The 22,504-nt window shown below is 39.6% G+C and overlaps 1 protein-coding gene across 1 annotated transcript in view; it reads right to left on the minus strand.

Moving 5' to 3' along the window:
• Nucleotides 1-3,434: 3,434 nt before the first annotated feature.
• The window catches only part of LOC142020273 (ubiquitin carboxyl-terminal hydrolase 12-like), a 44,122-nt gene continuing 25,052 nt past the window's right edge, over nucleotides 3,435-22,504 (minus strand). Inside the window, exons 3-9 of the mRNA XM_075007986.1 lie at nucleotides 19,599-19,812; nucleotides 18,272-18,498; nucleotides 16,509-16,585; nucleotides 15,516-15,599; nucleotides 14,664-14,861; nucleotides 12,095-12,173; nucleotides 3,435-5,838 (exon numbers count right to left, since the gene is read on the minus strand). Coding sequence (XP_074864087.1) covers nucleotides 5,737-5,838; nucleotides 12,095-12,173; nucleotides 14,664-14,861; nucleotides 15,516-15,599; nucleotides 16,509-16,585; nucleotides 18,272-18,498; nucleotides 19,599-19,812 — 981 coding nt within the window. The 3' untranslated portion in view covers nucleotides 3,435-5,736. The remainder of the gene's footprint in view (nucleotides 5,839-12,094; nucleotides 12,174-14,663; nucleotides 14,862-15,515; nucleotides 15,600-16,508; nucleotides 16,586-18,271; nucleotides 18,499-19,598; nucleotides 19,813-22,504) is intronic.

Below are 22,504 nucleotides of genomic sequence, written 5' to 3' on the forward strand. Positions count from 1 at the left end.
TGGCAGCTGGTTTTTCCTGTCACCAACTTTGTCTTTAACCTAAATCACTGCTTCAGTAATTTACTTCTGTAAGTTCATGCTTCCAGACTAATTTGGTTCCCATACTTTTCAAATCTTTTCAAAACATAGGCAATTACTTAGCTATCTCACATAGAAAAGAGAGGAAGGGCACTCCACAACCTAGCAACCAAATGCCCCTGGCGGAGAAAGACAGAGGTTTCATTCCTTCCTCATGTATCACTAGGAGCCGTGTTCAGTAAAACCTGACAGAATTTTAAAAATCCATATGTAGAATGGCAGTGGCAGTGGCACTGCTTTTTCATTTCTGCTCTGGAGTGAAAGGATTCCCAACAAATTTTTAGAAACAAACTGGATTTTTTCCAACCTGATGCCCTTTGCTGTGAGAAATACTGTGACTCAAACACAAAATGAACAGTTTAAAAATAATTCATGTATTTGGAAACAATTGCCAAGAATACTACTCATTTTTCCCCCTCCCGCCCACCTTATCTCCTGTAGTTTGTTCGACCGCTATTGTATGGACACTGAGGATAAGAATGGAAGGAAAAATACTGAAAAGCTTCACACCTAAGCAATGTTCGAGCACTGTTGCATTTTAACTAACCCTGAATGGATACGGACAAAATTGTCTGCATGAAACTGAAAGGCGCACTGCAATTTAACCTTACCACAGAGTCTCTCTGAAAATAAACATTCAAGCACTGAAATGTTGCTAGCATGAATACAAGATAGCCCCCATCTCAGCCAGCACACAGGGACTGAACTGGGGACATCCCAAGCTAAAAGCAAAAGCTGAATTAAACAAGCCAAGACACTAACTGGGGTTGTAGCAGCCTCTCATCCTCTGCATATTGAGCAGAGTAGCTGTGAGAGAAACAAAAAACAAAAGAAACCCAACCTCAACACACACACACACACACACACACACACACTTATCCCACAGGATTATAAATAATCATGAAACACAAAATTATAGTCAGATAGAACCCAAAGTGAAGTTCAACTTACGTGTGACAAAGAGATGGGCCCACAAATCAACAGGGACCCTTACCGACATTTACGATGTTTACTGCTCAAACCCCAAAGTTCTGCATTACAATATTTTCCACTATGGTTTTACTATGACAGTTGTAGCAGTTTCTGAAAAAGGATCTGGTAACTAACTTTTCCCCTGACTTTATTAATAAAGTATGCGACAGATGCCCAATGAAAATTGCTGGCAGATACTTGGTTTCTTTTATCTTATGGTAAAAACATAAAATCCACCAAAATATGCACATAACTAGCAGCCTATGAAACCACATTATGTTACTATTGTCTTTGCCCTTCATTTTCCACTTCCATGTTTTAGGCTAAGATCTTTGGGTTGCTTTCTCCTATTCTTTTGTACAAATACATCACTTAACTGGGACTTCACTTTGATTATGACCTCGTTACTACCATTAGGAACTGAGATTACAGCACTAAACTACTCTTATTCTAGGATTTCTGAACGCCACATCAACATGTTTAGACTTGTGTTAAATCGAAGGCCTCAAACAGCCATATATGCTCTGTTCAGTGTTTGTACAACACTGCACAACAGGACTTTGGGCCCATGAGTAGGGCTCCGAGGCACTACTACAGCAGAAATAAATGATAGGTACAAGACTGCTTCTCTTCAAAGAACATATGCCAAAAACAATTAAAGTAAATGTCTCAGAGTAAAATGGAAACAGTATTCATTTAAAGAGTCATTTCCCTTTGCAAAATATTCAGTCTCTAAAGGAAAAAAGAGAACAAAAAAATGAGTGAAACTTCATGTTCTTATCTTATGCTATTGTCTGGCACATCACTGCAATTGCTCCACTATTACCATATATTCTGTAAACCATAAGTGTTCAACTCTATTGCACAGAAAAATCTAATTCCATTCACCTCTGCATGTGTGAAGCAAGATCCAAACAAAGCCCAATGAATACATAGGTGGAAGCAAATTTCTCAGGGAAAGCACAGAAAACGGAGGAAAGTCTCTGGATGCAGCCTGCGCATTAAGAGCACACAATAGCAAATGCTAGAGGGAATCCATATTTTAGAGACAATTATATTTTAAGGGATTATTCCTTTCCACAAATACTGAGGACTGGAGCAGGAAGCTTTTACTTGTCTTAGAGATCTTTATTATTCTATTTTCTGCCTTGCACCAGGTAAATCAGATTGAGCTGGTAGTCACTTCAAATTCTAGAGATGTGAACAAGAACATGATAAGTACAAATACTAATACATAAATAATGTTTCTTGGGTGTAAATTCTGTGCAGCATAAATGTTTTATGTGCATCAAGGTATGTGCAGATGTGCACCGCCAATAGAAATATATGCTGCCTGCTGTGAGTGGCTATGGGTGCTCTGCTAATCAGCTGGGCAGCACCTAACTCTGTCCTGGGCAGCCCCCAAGTACTCAGCTTCCAGGGAACACTGGTACAGACTCAAAAGTTTGAACACCTTGTGGGATTTAGTAGAATATTAATACAATAGTATGGTGCAGGCAGAAGTAAATGGATTTTGCAGTATCAGGATCTGTCACTCTCTCACTGAGCACTACTTTTTTCCCTAGAAGGAGTGGTCTCAATTAAGTGAACTGGATTAATAAAGGAGTGAACCACTCCTGAGCATGAACAAAAATGGCAAAATCTGGGCCAGTGTTATTTCAGTAGAAACAAAATCAAATCATGACCCTTTCAGCCTGAGCTATACTGTATCAGACTACAATGGACCAAATTCATTTTGAGCACAAACAGGTAAAATTCCCACTGAAATCAATGGATGTTGCACTCATTTGTGCTGAAGTAAAATTTGACCCCATTTGCTTATTGCCAGTATGGGACCTCCCATGATGATAAAGCAAATGTATTCTGATTTTAAAAGCTTTTTGGAGACAGAACCTTTCAGTTCCCATATAATTTACTTGTATGTTCCCTATACTTTGACCTGAACCCATAAACTCTTCCCATTGAGTAAAGTGGGCTAACTCATGTTAAACTCTTCATGGGTAGGGACTTCATCTTTGTCAGTACAATCTGAAGCACACATATGGCATCAGATACACTTTTAATCTCCTTACTTGTGTTAATACCAAATTAATAAAACAAAATATTGAGCAGCAATGTCCTGCACTGGCTACCTTAGACAAAGAATACTTTTCACAGCCTTTCCATCCCCACCGCCTTCCCTTCTACAGTCTAACAATTATAGAACAGGAGGAAGCAGGAGATTTGTGGATACTAGTGACCAGCAAATATTCTGGGAAATTTACCAGAGAGAGAAGTAAAAGAAAAGGTCCCTTGACAAAAGTGAACAAAACTAACCAATTGCTTTTATTTTTCACCTTCAAGAGAGATTCATGCCATTCAAAGAAAAACATTTGGGCCATGTGCATGTGACCATACATGACTTTTATTGGAGACAGGTAGGGGGGGTCATTAATTATACAGAAGTAACATCTTACCATACACTTCCAATTTAATCCCATTTAGTTTCCTTATAAATCTGTAGCAAAAGTGCACTTTTAACTGTTTCTTTTAATCTTTAGCATATATATCTTTCAATATTCTCTCTCTCACATCAGGTATTTTATTTGTAAAAATGTATCACCAGATATACAAAATACATGTATAGTGTTCCACACCACTTTTTTGTATTTACTGTTTAAATTTGCTTTTTAAACTCAGCATGCTTTCCTTTTTGCTTAAGTTACTGATGACCAATTCCTCTTAGTGTCAGCATCCATGGGCTCTGGGTTTTCCTGTGAACATGTGGAGAGGACTTCTAACCAAGGGCAATTTTCACACAAGTAGGAATAACAAGATGACATAGAAGACTTTACAGTTACTGATTACATCTCTGAAAATGAGAGTACTCTGCATAATAAAAATCAGGAACTGAGCGTTCCTATCTTTTCTTCTGGAGGAGGGAGAAGTTGGAGAGAATGGAACTTGTACCCAATTGGAATATGCTAATATTTATTAATTTCCATTTTAAATAAAGAAATTGCTAACAGGATATTTTCAGGTGTGAAAGAGAACAACAGATAATGAGTACAGCCACCATAAAGGACTGCATGAATATGATGGGTTGTCTTCATGAGGACAATATTTTGGTAAAGTATTCTGTTTATCCCACACAAATTAGAGAATGGCCTAAACTATATGTCCTCATAGGTAACAATGACCAGTGTGTGCTACGAAATGCTGTACTAAGACTAACAAGGTAGAAGACAGCTTTGGTGTTCTTGTAGAAGATGAAGAAAGGAAAATATCAATTTCCACTCATGGTTTAGAGCCAGCTCTGACAAGCTTTGGCAGTGTAACAGGACTTTTCAAAAAAGAAAATTGCATAAAGTTTTCAGAAATTTCTTATAAATTCCCTTTAATCTTTTCTAATTATCCATCAGGTTATATTATATACATGTGTGTAATGGATAGTAACAAATCCAGTCTTCATAAGACTAACATACTCTTCCCCTGTCAAGCAAGGCCTATAGTGGTATATCAAATCGAAGAGCATTTTCAGGGGGTAATGATTCCCATGTCAAAACCAACCAACAAAACTAACCTCTCTTTTACTATTCAACAAGATGCAGAACTCTTTGCAAGGTAGCATTTGTTAATCTTTGTTCATTTGTTTGTTTGTTTTCCGTAATGGAAATTTCTTATTTCAAAAACCAGGAACAACTGAATTAGTTACGCAAACGTGCCTTCCTTGGTTAACTTTTCATGATTAGTGCTGCTTCTGTGTAGTATCATAGGCAGAAACAATCCTGCATCTGTTTACTATATAGTGAATGAAATGGTGAACAGATTCTGTTTCAGAAGAGGGCACTTTCGGCTTATGCAATAGCTCCAAGAAATATTATAACTTTAATCCTTCTATAATGACTGGTTGCAAGACATGTACTTTTAAATGCTCAGCTGCTTCTTTGCTCCCCTCAAATTTGCAGCAATGCAGTTTTGACCCAAACTTGTGCTGAAAAAACTTAAAAAGTACAACAGACTAGGTAGAATATGGAAAAAATTACATCCTCTGGAAAGGAACTAGAATTGGAAAAGTTAAAAATATACCAAAAAGAGTGCTATTAGTGTTATCTAAAACCAAGATGATACCTACTGAGGAAATTATAATGCTGCAGATATAGCTTTTTGTCTACCTTTTTAAATATTGCAGACTTGATGTTTCCAGTATGTTTTAGCACTGTACTGTTTTGCATGTGAGTCATCAAATATATCCAGCAACTGGCTGCAGCTCATATCTCAAAATGTGTGTTCAGATGACACTGAATATCAAAATCATTCTGTTAAAATACAGAAAAACAACAATGACTTCATGGTATAGCCTCAGGCTGACAGCAAAAGGTAAAAAATTCCACAATGTGACTTTTCAAATCTTTCTTCCATTCTTGAACAAATAAGCAGCCAGGTTTCAAGTAGAGGTAACAGATTTTGGAAGCTAGCAATGTTTTAGAAAGCCCAGAAAAAAAATCAGAGCAAAAGCTCTTCTGGTTATGGAAGTCAGCACTCCTCCTCCAAGAAATGACGGAGGTCTACCTTTCTTCTCCCTGCTGGATCTCTCGTGGTCCTACAGCAATGATGAGGAATTGTTTCTGCTGTCACTGATGTCCTACTTGGGACATAACGTTGATCCCTTTTTTCTTTCATTTGTACACATTTGTCATTTTAATTTTAGTCTCTTGACTGGTAAAAGAGGATATATCCGGATTCTGAGTTTTTGGAAATGTCTGATGTTAACCCATAGAATTCTTCAATGGCCTGGGCATCAATTTTCTGCAAATCAACAAGACAATAAGATTAGACCCACTCAAAATAAGCTATATAGAGCAAAGTCCCTGTTCCCACAGCCCCCAGGGAAACACTATTTTCAGTTTATTACATGGAAGAAATTGACTGAAAGCTACCCTGTATTAATGCACTAAGGCCGTGTCTACATTAGCCCCAAACTTCAAAATGGCCACACAAATGCCCATTTCGAAGTTTATTAATGAAGCGCTGAAATACATATTCAGCGCTTCATTAGCATGTGGGCAGCCGCAGCACTTTGAAATTGACGCGGCTCGCTGCTGCGTGGCTCATCCAGATGGGGCTCCTTTTCGAAAGGACCCCACCTACTTCAAAGTCCCCTTATTCCTATGAGCAGATAGGAATAAGGAGACTTCGAAGTAGCCGGGGTCCTTTCGAAAAGGAGTCCCGTCAGGATGAGCCGCGCGGCGGTGAGCCGCGTCAATTTTGAAGTGCTGCGGCTGCCCACATGCTAATGAAGCGCTGAATATGTATTTCAGCGCTTCATTAGTAAACTTCAAAATGGCCATTTGCATGGCCATTTCGAAGTTTGGGGCTAGTGTAGACACGGCCTAACACAAATGTTTCTTCATCAAACAATTAAACTGCTGAATTTTGGAAAAGATTAAATCAGGGTAAATTTAAAAGACTAGCACATTGAAACCATTAGTGCACTGTGAAGCTATAGGGCACACACAAGGGTTCAATGAATGCCTGCTGTAAGAATTCTAGCTGACTTTTCACCCTCAGCTCTCTCTACCAAGTTCTGGAGTCACTACCTTCCCTTACCCAAAGCCATGCAGCCTACAGGCAGATGAAAAATGGCTTTTTATCAACGTAGGAAAATATATCTACTGCATAAAAAGTGCATACAAAGTTTTCGGTAAATTCAACAGGTGGTGTAAATGAGTGGCTTGCTAGCTTGGAGGAGGCCACTGGGGCTTTAGAAATTAAGACAATTCCTGCACTACTGGTTACTAGTACGGACAACCTATTAATAAAACATCAAACAGTCCCTATTTTCACATTAGCGATGTAAGAGTATACAACAAATGCTGCAGGGTTCGTTCTGCCTGGGATCTAGTACAGTGCTGCACAGCGTGATGTTGATAACCTCATGGGTTATTTAAATAAGCAAATGGCTTCTCTTCAGTATAGGCAGGAATAGATTTTTTTGTCTATACATAATTTAAAATTGAGAGAACGTTATTGCAGGAATGCAGAGCCAGATAAATGAGTTTTGCATTTTGCTCTCAGAGTGGTGAAGTCTATGGTCAGTCTCTTCTGTGGGTATGAACGTCATAATTTTGGTCCGTCTTCTGAGACTGAGTCATTTCTCATTATCAATCAACAATTTTATTGTTGCAGTGGTCCTGAGAGGCGAGCGTCAGGAAGAGAAGTCTCAGGCGGCAAGAGCTAATCCTATGTAAGACTGAATTTGATTGTGCAGTCAATGGGGAGCCAGAACAGAGACTGAAACACTGGAAAGAATGATCATTACTGGTGCTGCTGAGCAGACAATGGTTCCTTTAGTATTTTGAAATGCTTTTAGATCACCCAATCTACAAGGATTAGATGACAGCCTGAGGTGGGGAGCCAACAGGAAATCAGTCTAGAAATGACAAACTGTAATTTCCACTATTAGTCCCAAAATAGAAGATTTGGGAACCAGAAACTCAGAATACGAAAGAATCTCTGCGTAATCTTTAATACGATGCCATGTGGGAGCCAAAATGGCCTTGGGATACCACAGGACCAAAATTCTTGGTCCAAAGAAGAAACTCTGCTTTGGGTGGAAAAAAACAAGGAATCTTTTCTGCTTGAATGCTCAGAGGACACAGGAGAAGGCCTCAAACTGAACCTTATCAGCACCAAAATGGCTATTAATACAGAATAGGCAGGAGATGAAATCCTTGGTATCAAAGAGTCTCTCAGAACTGATAACATCTTTGTTCTGAGTTTACAGATCCACATGGAGTTGAATATTTCAGACGAGACGAATGTCCTTTCTTCTTTTACTTCCCTATACCTCAGTTCTGAGAGAGAGCGAGAGAGCAATGGCATCATGCCATCATAGTATTTGGAAGTGTAAACAGATCTGGGTCTCTTGGGATTCAGACTTCCACATGGCGTTAAGCAAGGAATAAACGGTCAATGCCAACTCTAACCTTTTACTGTGCTGATTTAAGGGTGTATCCAAACCTGAGATTCCTAGTCCATTTGGGCCTTGGGGTTAAGGTAGCATAAAAGTCACTTTCTTAACATGTATAGCTCAATGGGACATAGGAACCATTATGTATGCAGGCCTGTTAAGGACATTTTCATATTACGGCAGGCATCATTTGAAGCTGATTACCTTGGAAATAGCAGTGCCCAGTACAGAGAAACAACAAAAACACTTAGCATTGAAATTAACTGCAATGACGTAACTTCACTTTGCAGCCATAATTAAAGCAGCAGAATTTAGCAACAGCAAAGAGTGGAGCAAACAGAATAGCAGCTAGAGAAATCTAAGGGACTCCTTTAGACATCCTTCAGGAACCAGAGGCTAGCATTGCAGTTCCATGTAGAATGATCACACTGAACTATCAGTACCACAAGGGAGCTTGCCTGCAGTACCAATCACCAATGCTTTCTAGAAGTTTCCAGGTAAGAAAAGGCACAGTGCACAGGCTGAACTGAGTGTGTGAATTTCTGTAGAAGATACTCAAAGAACAACCAATGTGCTCCTGAGTATGTTTATGTGCAGTGGAAAAACCTGGTTCTCTGAATACTGTCTGCATAGATGAAGCAGCTTCAGCAATTGTTCTGGGCATTGTTGTGAGAGTACTCGTTGCAAAAATGAAACCTGCCTGTGGGTGCACTCGATTTTGAAGAGAGAGCACATTACCTGCTTGTTTAGGCCAGTACTTTTCTTTTTACCATGCACCTTAGGAGCATGGGGCAATATACACTTGGTAAGTTGCCAGGAAGATGCAACAAACACAGAATGGAAAGACGCTGAATATTATTTGAAACAAGACAAATGCACATATTTTAAAATTCTCTGAATTCTGAGGTTAAGTATACAGGAAAAATAATCTTTATTTTCCCCCAAATTCTTTTCCTAGAAAGCCTTGTAAATGGATATTCAGCAGACAAGTATCAGTCACGCTAACAGAAAAAATAAATATTCATAAAAAAGTATATTCACTAACAGATTTCTCCGGCAGCTCTGCAAACATTCTCTCCTGTTTAATTTAATTTGGATGCCAACTAACTCACCAAGAAATCAAATTTATTTTGACTGTAATCTGGAAATATTCTTATGGATTCCCTTGTTCCCACAGATATTTTTAGATTCTTTGGTAGCATAGCTATGCATCCCAGCTCATTCCCACATTCACTATTCACAGAACAACAAATTAATGACAGAAAGTAATTATTTGATTACCTTGTCTCTTGCCCCTTCCAGAGCAGGATTATTTTCCACCAGTCTACTCAAGAGTAGTGTTCCCTCTATGCTGAGTGCTTGGGTGGCCACCCAGGAGAGATTCAAGTGCCACCCAGCTGCTTAGCAGAGCGCCCACCGCCAGCAGCATGTGTTTCTACTGGTGGTGCACATCCATACATTGCTTAGTGCACATAATAAAATGTATTCTGCCACCGGATGGAAAAAATTAAGGGAACACTGCTCCCGAGTTTTGTTCAGCCTATTCTACTTGCCTGTTTGTCATTGATGTGTAGGCACCTCCCTCCCCTCTACCACCCAGTAAATTATAATGCCTGTGCCTGCTACTTCTAGAGAATCTAAGCTTAATATTTAATTGCTTTTTTCAAGCCTTGTGATTGTGAATATATATTTCTGAACTTGATCCAAGGAAGTACAGAGTTTTCTACAGTCTCTCTGTGATTCCAACCAGCAGCAACATGACATGAAACCACAATGGTCAGTTTCCGAGCTGCTATTCAAAATCTTGTGGGGAGCAATGAAGCTGACAAGCATTTCAATTTCACTCTGTAGTTTCTTGGACAAGCTAGAGCAGCAGCAGTAGCAAAAGCTTATTACAGTAATAGGATGACTCAAACAACGAAATAGGAGATAAGAAGAGCTACAGACCCCCCACTCCTGTTAGAGCCTGAAGTGTAGGATACCCCAATTCACTAACCACTGCAGTAGTCAGGATGATCCCCAAACACACATGATTCAGGGGTGCTGTATGGACAGGAAACAGATTGCTTTTCTGGAGGAGAAGTGTCAGGGGGAACTTAAAGTTTATCAGGCACATATCAGCTAGACACAGATATAAAAGATGGTCATTGACTGGAGTTCCCTGATAGGAATAGTCTCTGCTCATCCCATTGGGATTGGACGTCAACAGGACTTTTGTCCCCAGACTTCACGTGTGCCAAACGTTTCTACCTCCAGATTTTCAACTGTGGCTTTCACAATTTAGGGGACAGGAACTTGTTTTAAATGAAAACTCTCATCCTGCAGAAACTGATGAGATGCCTCTGTCCCACAGCCTTATATGGGAACACTTACCACTTGCAAGGGGATTTTTCAACTGCTAAATCTCCAGCTTTACAGCTATGTCTAGATTGCAGACTTTTCCCAGGAGACCAGAGAACTGTCAGCAAAATACATGCAAACTCCTGATATTTCCTCATGGGATAGGCTAAGCTTACAAGAGGTACATTCTGTATTCCTCACCTTGAGTAGCACACTGAAGATTCAAGAGAGTAGTAATGCAAATGAACAGTGCTATTGTCAGGCCAATGAGGTGATGATGTCAACGATAAAGTTTCACCTTACTTTAAAGTATGGCTTAAGTAAGAAAAATGAATGAAAATCTTGCCTCTTTCTAGACAAATCTACTTCTGTGCATCACCTAGACCAGGGGTTTGCAAAGTGGGAGGCAGGTCCCTTGGGGTGGGGCCTGAAATTTCATAAGAGGGGCACAGCATGATCGGCTGTGGGATCTCAGGCTCATCCATCTCATTAAAAATGTTGAAACTTGTTACTGTTTTTATGTCTGTATATTTGTATGTCTATAGCAATTAATAACGTTTTTACATTCTGCATACTTATTTTCTTGCACGTGCCATTTTTTTTTTCCCATATGAACATAACCAAAATTTCTGTCTGCTTGGATTACGTTAGACAGGTTGTGGGTCCCAGCTAACTTCAGGGACAAAAAATGGGACCTGATGTAAAACGTTTGCTTACCCCCTGTTCTAGACCAAGCCAGCACACAAGAGATTAAATGGAATTCTGTTCTTACTCATGGCTCTGCACAACTGCTATCAGTGTTTTCAGACAGAAGGTTTGCTTTGGCCCCGAAAATCAGCAAATATTACATGGAAGACATTGACTAAGAATATAGAACTACATGGCTAATTTATGGCCTCTTTACAACCATAAACGTTTTAAAGGCATTATCTTAGTGCTATTACTAATCAGAGACTGGACTAATTTTAAAGCATGATCTAAAAAAGACCAAAAGATGAACCTTCATCATTTGTTAAAACAGAGCTCAATGGGAGAGGCAACAAAATGCCTGTTCAGGATTTGTGCATGAAGTGCAATCCTTGTGGCTATGTATCTGTGAATATATTTTAGATACACACTCAAAAAATTTGTAGGCATGATATTTTGTGGAACACTGAAGTAGTTTAGTTTAGCTAAAATATATCTAACTACTCTGCCAAAGATCAAAAAATCTCATGAATATCGTCAGTATCTAACTACCCATATTCTCACAAGTCTCTGATTTTCTAACTTTTTCCACAATTCTTGCTACTTATCAGTGGCAAAACTCAAGAATTCTTCCTTTTAGATACACATTTACAAAACAAGATGAAAGGGTGTTGAATTTACTGTTGAACTACAGCCATCAGAAATATATAGGATCAAGCCACTGACTTTAGAAAGCAAACTGGTCTCAAGAGGGAGCCTAAGATGTGGGAAAAACATACCCTTGTGTTTTACATTCTTAACAGGTCAGTCATGATTGTATCAAATACATGTCATCCTCATTCTGCCAAGTCACGAAGGCAGCCCGTGAGCTGAGCGCAGTTCTACGTACACCAATCTGCCTCCGAGTTGACTATCCCCTCACACGCACTCCCCCTGCACAGATTTTGATACAAATTTCTTTCCTGGATACAGTGCAATCCAACATACTGAAACAGGACCCCTGCACATAGCCGGAAAATGATACTATCCATACTGTTAGAGCATAAAAGCAATCTGCATACCTACCTCTACAATGTCATCATCAAACAGCAACCAAAAGCCATGGCTCTTAACTATGGTGATATAATGTCCACGATTTGGACCACTGCCAGAAAAAAGGTTAAAAATGTATTATTCTGATGCCTACATATGAAAAGCAAAACACTTGCAATTAACTCAAGCTATTATAAGTGGTTCACACTGGAAAGTACTGGTAAGAGCTTATTTTCAATGCCTGTAACTCTGCCTAACTGTAACAGTTTGCTAAAACTGTCCAATCTTGGTATCTACCTAAGACATGGGTGTCCAACCTTTTGGCTTGCCTGGGCCGCATTGAGTGAAGAGGAATTGTCTTGGGCCGCATATAAAATATACAATATAGTTAATGTATATAAATCACATAATAATGTTAAAAGTTTATGATCTTGTGGGGCCGCATTACTAGCTGTCCAGGGCCGCATGCGGCCTGCGGGCTGGACACGCCTGACCTAAGATTTACTTAAAAATAAAGACAACTAAATTTCAGCAAAAATTTTGGCCATTTTTCAGAATGAGATTAAGGACATTTTGTCATTTGGACCATGTTAAAAATTCCACAGAACAATTTGGGCAAGAAGCTGTAGGGCCCCTTTGCTTTGGGCCAAGACCTTGAAATTTGGTAATATGGATGTGTCATTTGTACTTCTTATGACAAAAATGCCCAAATCAGCCAAACTAGTACCTTTTTTTGGGGGGAAAAAATCTTAGTTTATACTTGCTCAATACTGACTTGTGCGACTTTGAAAGCTATGTTCTCTGAAGATTCCCGCTGTATGGAGCATGCTCAGACAAGGGCTACAGCACTCAGCTAGACTTTCTGTGCAATTGCTTCTCCCAGTTTTTGTGGCACAATCACCAGAACTGAGTGCAGAGACCCCTCTCTTATGTGCTCTCAGTATTCTGCTGCTGGAAGTAGGGATGTAACATCCCGTTTAATTGGTTAACTAGTCAGATGCTAGGTTTAACTGGTTAAGAGACTAAACAGGTTGGGGGTAGGTGAGGCTGTTCCAGTGCAGCTGGGCTGGTGTGGACTCCCCTGCCGCAGACAACGGCTATTCTGGTCAGGCTGGAGTGTCCCCACTTGCAGCATGCTGGGGACCAGGGCTGCTCCGGGCCAGGTAGAGCATCCATGCTCAGGGTGCTGCCGCAGGTGGTGGGGGTACGCTGTTGCATCTGGAGCAGCTCCCACCCATATGGGCCTTGGGTGCACTGCATGGTGGGGGTGCTCCTGCTGGGCCAAGGCAGCCCTGGTTCCAGTGTGCTGTGGGTGAGAAAGTGATTCTGTGGCCCCGTTCCGTGTCATAAAATTAATGAAATTAACTTCATTTCTAACTGAAGCCTTTTTTGTTTAGAATGAGTAAATTACAATGAAGTTATCACAGCATTCAAAACAGACGTTTTAAAAGATCTAAAATATTTTATTTAAATAAATAGTAGTTCTAGAGCACAACTTTTGACCCCTTCCATAAGGCAAAAATCATACTATCCACCATTCTACATATGATTACTGAAGGTTATAGTCATGCATGTCAGATAGTAAATTTAGGATCCAGACCTTAAAACACAGATGAAAAAGTCTGTAAGACAGAATCCTCTTTCGCAACATCAATATGGTGATGAAAATTTATGTCAGAGCTACACCACAGTATCATGGGGATTAGAAGCACATGAAATATAAATAAATTCAACAGATACCAGCAGAAATTGGTTTTGTTGGCTCTTACATCAACCCCGACAGACTGGAAACATTCTATAGACCTTTTGCTAGCTTTGGCTCCCGCCCCGCCCTTTTTTTGGGGGGGGGGTGCAGACAGGAAAAACCTTAAAACCAACGTAACTACACACAGCTATGTTGACCAAAGTGGTTTGCTTTTGATGTAGCCAGCTTTGTTCACAGAGATAGTGTCTTTACACCAACAGAAAAATCTCTTTTGTTAACCTACGCTGAGTCTAATCTGCAGGGCTAGCCTGGCATAGCTATGCAAGCACAGTCTCAATACAGTGCAAACATTCTTCATTTTTTACTTCTGTGAATAACATTTGATCTCCTCTTATATAGTGCACTGACTTCTCTATTTGCACCAAGTTTTTAAAACCAAATAGCTGGTGTTCAATTAAGTGTTAACTATACTGCATCAAAACGATGTAGCTGATTTAAATATTGGCAACACACAATTCAACCACTTGGTGGCACCAGTTTTTTAAATAACTTTGTAGCAACCTAACAAGTTGCAACATATAAACTGATTTTATTTTGATAACTGTATTCTTCCAAGAATTGCTTTATTTCATGTAGCCTTCAGAGCAGCTTTAGTATATTTTAAAGCTATATAAAAAGAGCAAGGATGAGACTACACACAACAGAAAAATGGGTCGAAAATATGTCCCAAAAATGTTTAGATGTGAAAACCTTTTCTTTCTTTCAGTTCTTAGCTCAGATGTTGCTGAGATTGCTACGCTGTCAGCTGCTACACTGGTACACAGAACTACATGAATGGCAAGATGAGTTAATTTTCATGGAAACTCATTTCAAACTCAGAAAACATAGGAAACATACCTGCCACAGTGAACAACTACAGCCACAAGGTCATACATTCTGTCAGGATTTGTAGCATCTCCTGAAGTATTAAAGAGCCGAAGCTCCAAGGGAAAGACTACACGGTACGAGAGTTTGGTGTATCGATGCAGCTGGTCCATGTACTTGAACCTTTTTAAGTGCAGAGCTAGAATCATGGGCAACTTCTTCACTCTCATTCTGGACCATAAAATATGTTAAAAAAGGAACACCACATTAGAAAATGCCCCTTAAGTGAGATACAACTTTTTAAAAAATAATTAGAATTTATGGTTAAATTATTCAAAAAATGTTTAATCTGAAATTCAGTTTTAAGGAAGATGACCTGTGAGAAGCTGCTTTTTGTACAAGCAGAAAAGATTTGTAGCACAACTGGCGTTCACACGCAAGACAGCTGCTTGTCTACTCTGAATACATCATCTTTCATCTTATCAGGGAGAGTGAAAGATGGAATAAACCTTTGCCCTGCTGGCCTGGCTGCTATTAACTAAGAAATGAGAAAAGCAGATTTTCTACAACATCTATGGCTGAAGGGGGAAAAGCTCTGGAGACTTCAAACAGATTATAACTAACAGGGAGAAAGGAGCAATGTCTGACAGTTCTTTAGGGGAGGAATGAAAAAAAACTTATCTGTTTGGGTCTCCTCTGATTATAAGTGCTGCTCCAAATTTATATTATCCTTGACACCTCCCCATGCACAGATCCCCCCCAATGAGAATATGACCAGTTTCATTGTTTCAAAGAATTGCCATTGGATTAACAATGTAAATTTACACAAACACCTACCCCCACCAAGAGAGAACATTAATACTTTTCTGTATATCCTAACCTTACCTCTTCTGTGCTTCCTGTTTACTGCGACACTGCTCACAGTAGTATTTATATTCACTGCATAAAGTCTCGGTATTACTGAACCCCCTGCGGAAGTTGAGAGCAAAATAATTAATTACAAACATGTGACAACTTTAGTCAAACCACGTACTTATTGCTGTACCCATCTGCTGCCAACAAGAAAAAAGGCACAGACAAGAGATGAAGATCTCTTTCTTTCTCTTAATGAGAATACCTCCCAACCACTGGTTTTAACCACACCTGTCCCAGTCACAGATATAAGCTTCTAGCTAAGGAAATCTGGATATGGCTCCCTTCAGAATATAAACTGGCCAGTATCTGATCATAAGTCAAACCAAGAAGGAGAACACACAGCAGTGCAGGCTGTCATGGTTTTTGTTGTACAATTATCCAGTTCACACCACTTGTGTTATATTGGGGGGGGAGCTACAAAAATTAACACATGAATTTGCCCACAAAAGCAGATAATCACCCCCCGCCAACTCACTCATCATTAGAGCCATTATCATCTATTATTAAAAAGCCAGGTCCAAGGGATGCATCCAGCGTAGTGATGGGTTGATAAGCTTGGGTTTTGACAGGAAATCAGAGAATGAATTCTAAAGCAGAAAGCTCTTCAACAGGAATGCCCAGCTGCCTGTCCTCAGAAGCTTAGGCCCCTCTTGAGCAAAAAAACAGGGCATTTCAGTAAAATGTAGCAGCAAAGTGACAAAGTAAAAATATTTTGAAAAGAAAAATGTATACGTAGTTTTGAGAAAGTCTGAATGGGAAGTAGCAGGACAGCTTCAGAAGACACAATTAAATGAATAATTCTTATGCTTTTGGTAAACGCTCTCTATAACAGGATCTTGAGCAGAATGTATTAGTTAATGGTAAACTTGGATCCTAAATTGCAGCACAACAGAATGCCTGAAGTAGCCACTCCATTGAGAATGTGTGTATGCGTCTCTTCCAGCCAGACTCCTTTTCATTTACCTGAGGCAGTGTGTAATGGATGTATTTTGTTCCACATCAACCGATAGGTCCAGGAAGTCCTCATCTTTGCTACTAACCTTAAAAAAAAAACACTTCATTGCAGCTTGGAATCTGGCTCATTTAGAATTGTTTTAAGTCCCTGACATGTTTTAGATGTTGTGACCACACCTGGAAGTTTCATAATTCGATGAATGTATAAATGCAATAGGAAGCCACTTCCTGAACTACTCAAGAAATGCTGAAACTATAAGGATAGTTATAGAGCAAAAGGAGACTATTAAAAAAAGGAACTTCCTTGAATAACATCTCTTTCCCATGTGCCTGCAAGGCATGTCGCTTATGTTACTGACAAAACAAAATTTTTACTACTGACAACCTTCTGAAGGCTAGACTGACTTTACATGGATTCTATTTTACTTTGTACAGCAATACAAATATTCTTTAGAAGTGGGGAGGAGGAAAAGAGTTGGATGTTCAAATGCAGAGGTGAGTGAACACACCCGTTCCTTCAGAAAACAATCTTTCAGCTTGTGAGGCAATCATATTTAGTCTCTAAATCCCTGAGAAAGAACCCCATTTTGTGACATTTTTAGGAAGTCTCTTCTTAGAGCATAACCATAGTTTAGATTTAGAACAATGACTAGTACCAGAGTCATCAGAAAGTGTTGCGACAACATCATAATGCTTTTTCTTTTCCTCTCAGTAGGACTTTTCATTTGCTTGAAGTCCAGTTAAACCAATGATTACAGGGCTAAGTACAAATTCCTAGCCCAAAAGCAATTCTTTCATTCTTAGGACGACCATATCTCCCAAATATGGGACAGGGAGCTATGGTGGGGAGGGGCAGCTCCTCCTTGCTCCACCAAGCCCTGGGGAGCTGGGGAGAAGGCAGCAGCCGCTAGTCTCCCCCCGCAGCCCCAGGGAAGCAGCAGCTGCTGGCCCTTCCCAGGAGCCCTGGGGAAGTAGCAGAGACACAGCAGCTGCCCACACTCCCCTCCCCACTTCCCGGAGGCTCAGGGAAGTGACCTACGTGCTCTCCAGCCAGCAGGTGTGCCTGTGCAACTGCTGGCAGAAAAGGTCAGTGCAGGGAGGGCCCAAATATGGGACAATTAGTCCCTTTTAGAAAAATAAGTAGAGACGCCTTTTTGCGTCCCAAATACAGGACCGTCCCACCAAATATGGGACAGATGGTAACCCAAACCATTCTCAATGCAGTGATTATGAATCAATAATAAGAAATGTAATTTTTTGACTTGAAAACAAGTGGTTAACACAAATTCAGGGGGCCTCTCAGACCCGAAGAAGAGGTGCGTGCAGCTCAAACCTTGTCTCTTTCACCAACAGAAACTGGTCTAATAAAAATACCTCACCTATCTTGTCTCTTTCATATCCCAACACCAACAGGTAAATTCAGCTATTGTAAGCTAAATAGATGATGAGTAATTCTTGTGGAAACACAACATACAGTATGACTGTCACCAGAAATTGCAACAGGACCAAAACGCAGTTCCTACCAGGTGCAAACTACTGTGGTAGGAATGGGGAAAGAAAGGACACTGCTTTTACTAAAGAAACATATCAAAGTGAGTACTAGTTTGAATGTACAGGTGATACAGCCATAAAAATGGTTAGGTTCAATTTTTAGTCTAAAAGTGTTGAATTTCATCTACCCTAATACATGAAAAACATGTTTTGAACTTGAGAAAATGGGTCCAGTGCCTCTAGAAAAACAATATAAATAAAATGTTTGGTTTTCAACATACAGCTTCACAGTTAAGACATCTGGTTTCGTTGGTTAGTGTTCCTTGGAAGATTTCATGGACCCATGTCAGATCAGTCTTGTCTCCTTCCTCACTCTCAATGCTGCCATTCTGGAGTTTGCCATTCTGCTTCTCCTGTTTTTTCTCTTCTTGTAGTAAGTCAGCAATAGTGTTTAGTAGGTAGTTCAGGAATTCATGTGCATCCTGCTGCATATAATTATCAAATAACTCTAGAAAGGAAAATGGAAAGTTTGGGAGAATGAAATGCACAACAATAATATAGTATTTTTAAAGCACCAACTTTATAAGGTTACTCTGCTCTCGTGAAGCACTGCATGTTCTTTTCTCTCTTCTATAATTTTTATACTCTGAACTATTGCTAATGCTTATGCTATTTAACTTTCAAAATCATTTCAGTGTAATACACTAAAGACGCTATAGGGAACAGAGACGTATTCTGTAGTTCTAGCAACAGATGTTATGATCTTTGGATTTTTTTTTTTTTTTTTTACTCCTTCTTGGCTCCCATGAGGAAGACAGCCTCCTAAAAGTTAAATAAGCACCTTGAGTTAAGGGACACTGGCCTGACAAACATAAAATTGGCTTCCACAGATTCTTTTGGTCAATGAAGCTAAGAAGAAGTTGGAGTGTGATGTCCACTATTTTACCTCAAGGAGAAAATGGGGGAAAAAAAGCAAATAATGGTAAATCAGTTATATCTTGTCAAGACCAAATCAGAAATTATAAATTAGCATACATACGGGCTCTTTACAACTAGTCTTGGTAAATAACTACTGTATTCTCAGTACAATTTGAGAATCTGATTTATCCATTACTTTTTTTCCTGCCCTGAAAACAGGAAAGAAAGAGAGGGCAAGAGTGACTTTAAGCAATCTCTGGGCCTCCAGAATCTAGACCTCATTATTTGCGTACCCAGTCCATGGAACAATTTAAAGCATTGCCAGAGCAAGTTGTCATGGCTTGTTACAGACTTCTATATTAGAAGTATATTGCATTATACTTCTATATTGACTTTATACAGAACAGCCAGGGTACCAAGAGCCCCTTATCCTCGGCATGTTTGGCCTACATCAGGATGGAATCCCACCTGAAATATGCTTTCCAGGAACCATCTACACCTTCTTTAAGCTACAGTACACAACTGGTGAAATTCAAACCACATAAATTGAGGCACAAGCCTTTCAAGATCCTGTTAATAAAACTTGCCAAGTGTCAGTCACTAAATACATTTGAAAACAGTTACTTAAAAATGCACAGCCTAAATATCGTAATATTGAAATCTGATCAGGTATTTCAGTTATTCTTTTACCATTTTCTTTCCTCAACCGGGAAATAAATTTCTTGGGTGGGATGACTCCCACCTTCTTCTTTTGTGTGGCAATGCTGTTGAAGAGATCAGAGAGGCACGTGAGGAGGCTTTCCTTCTTCCGTGGCTGGACCTTGTATGCCAAAACTTTTTCCCGAAATGGACGACAAAAATAAAGTGCCTGTAGGACTGAGTTGCAGTAGCAGGTATTGCCAAACTGGTTAAAACAGAACAAGAAACATATTTCCATTATTACTTCTGTTAAAAACAAGCTAAAATATAGTGAACAGCTAAAAGGGGTAAAAAGAGAAATATTTTATGAAGTTAAAAAAACATGATTACTTTTCTAATTACGACACTCCATCTCAAGCGCTGGAAATCTAAATCACAACAGCATGAGAACCAAAACATGAAAGATCACCACAATTTGTTCATCTGATCAGAGTAAACAGTAACAACATAAATTGTGATAGATTAGATTTTTAAATTTTGTATAAAGTTATATGATTAAGAAAGGTTTTATGCATAAGATATTTTGCATGATAGCCCCATTAGCTATACATCCAAATGTTGGTGTTCTGAGCAAGTACTTATTGCGAAGATATTGAGAATTGACATTTGTAATTCTGGCAAAGCAACAGACTAATGACCTTTTAAATTAAATTACCATATGTTAACTAAAGAAGAAGCCTATTTTTACAGAAGATGTCATTATGGGCCTTTTTAAAAACATCACGCTTATGAGCAGGTATCATCAACAGTTATAGCGGGGAATTTTCATAGTATTAGGGCAATTTTACTAACAGAAAAAAGTAAAAGGAAACACTGAAAGGACACTTACTGAATTTGCATTCTTTATGACCACAGATGTGTTTTAAATGAAAAAAAAAAATACACAAATGCTCATCAGTCCAAGACAATTTTCAAAAGTAACTGAGGCCAAACATGATAAACCTCGAAGAGGTTGCAGGTTCAGAGGTTCCTTGAAAGTGGCTCAATTTGGATGTTAAAAAGTTACGTCAATGGATTTAATAGTCACCATTTCAAATCATGGCCATAATTCACATCACAGAGGAGAATCTGGAAGTAAATATTAGATAGAGCTGCTTTCCATCTTGGAAGTCCAAGTAGTGTGCAAGTAAGTTCTCACACTCAATTACCACAATGCTTTATCAATGACTCTATCTAAAACAGAGCAAAATTATAGTATCTGGATGAAAAGGAACAAGCATCTTATATCTTTTAGGAAACAAGGATCAACAATGGTACCTCTTAATGAGGTAATCAGTATGTGCTATGGCACAAATGGGAAATTTTAAAACTGAATTTAATTCCTAAAAAGCAAAAGATTACCCTGTATTTCAGGGGATTGAACTAATACTAGTGGAGTTTCAACTGGATTATAGCACACATCAATTTAAAGGTGGCATGATTCACAAGAAAAACATCTGGGTGTAATGGAACAGATTCTCCATGATAGGTGCTAAAGTAGTATTACTTTTATTTCCTATGTAATTATATTTATAGAATACTTTTATTAAACTTACCAAGTAATTGTAATCACGTCTGCAAGGTTTTTTTCCTATGGTAATTTAGGCCTGGTCTACACTAGGAGGTTAGGTTGGACTTAGTTGACTTACGCAGATTTTCGAAGTAATCAGTCCACACTATAGGGTCCATTACTCTGACTTCAAGGGATCTTCAGGTCAATTTTAGTACTCCTGCTTTTCACAAAAATTAATGCCAAATTCAACCTTGAATGGTTGACTTTAGGGTAGTGCAGGCAGAGTGCTGTGAAATTCAACATTCCTGACTGCCTTGAGGTGTCCCACAATGCCCCAATGTGACCATTCTAGCCAACACTTTCAGCTCCACTGCTCTTCAGGTGCACTGGAAATGGCCTGCGAAAGTCTGAATTTCATTTCCTGTTTGGCCAGCGTGGTGAGCAGAGCAGGCAGCACATCCCAGCAGCACATATGGTCATGAATTCCCAAAGCCACAGAAGAGCTCCAGCATGGAGCATGTAGGAGATCCAGGATATTATTGCTCTGTGGGGAAGATGAAGCTGTGGTGGAAGAACAATGAAGCAGCAAAAGAAATGCAGACATCTATGTCAAGATCTCACAGGGCATGGTGGAAAAAGGATATACCAGGGACATCCAGCAGTGCCACTTGAAAATAAAAGAGCTCAGAAAGACATACCAGAAGACAAAGGAAGCAAACAGACATTCTGAGTCATTGCCACAGACGTGCCAGTTCTATGAGCAGCTGCATGGAATTCTAGGAGATCCAACCACTGTCCTCATATTGTCCAGTCATACCTCCCAAGAAATTCGTCAGGCAGCCTCTGGCAACAGTGTGGAAGACATGGCAGGCGAGGAGGAGAATAATGAGCAGGTGAATGGACCAGCTGATCTCACCATAGCCAGGAGCTCTCTTTTTTTTAAACTTTGGATCCCATCCTTTCCTCACAGAATGTTTTGCTCCAAGACCCTGCTGGCAGGGAGGGCACCTCTGGTAAGTTCCTTTTTAATCATGCTGCAAATGGGTTAAGGCAAGAGGGTGTGATCTGTGGTGGGCACTGTGCCTACTTCAGGTAGGTTCCCCCCAGAACAACTTGTTAATGTGTTTGGTGATGAAGGAGGAATCCTCCCAGCATATCTCCATAAAGTTCTCAGACTTGTACTCTCTAACCCTTCTCACAAGGTTTCTGGGGAGACCTGCCTTACTCTGACCTCCACAATAGGACACCATCCCACACAAACCATCAGTAAGGGAGGATCTGATGTCACTGCAGCACCAAGCAGTGCAATATACTGATCAGCCCCCGGCCACATTCAGTCATCATCCTTTCCTTATCAATATATGTTATTCTAAGCTGGCTGATATCTCTCTCTGCAAGCTAGAGA

Source organism: Carettochelys insculpta, chromosome 13 (assembly GCF_033958435.1).
Source record: "Carettochelys insculpta isolate YL-2023 chromosome 13, ASM3395843v1, whole genome shotgun sequence".
NCBI classification, from domain to species: domain Eukaryota; kingdom Metazoa; phylum Chordata; order Testudines; family Carettochelyidae; genus Carettochelys; species Carettochelys insculpta.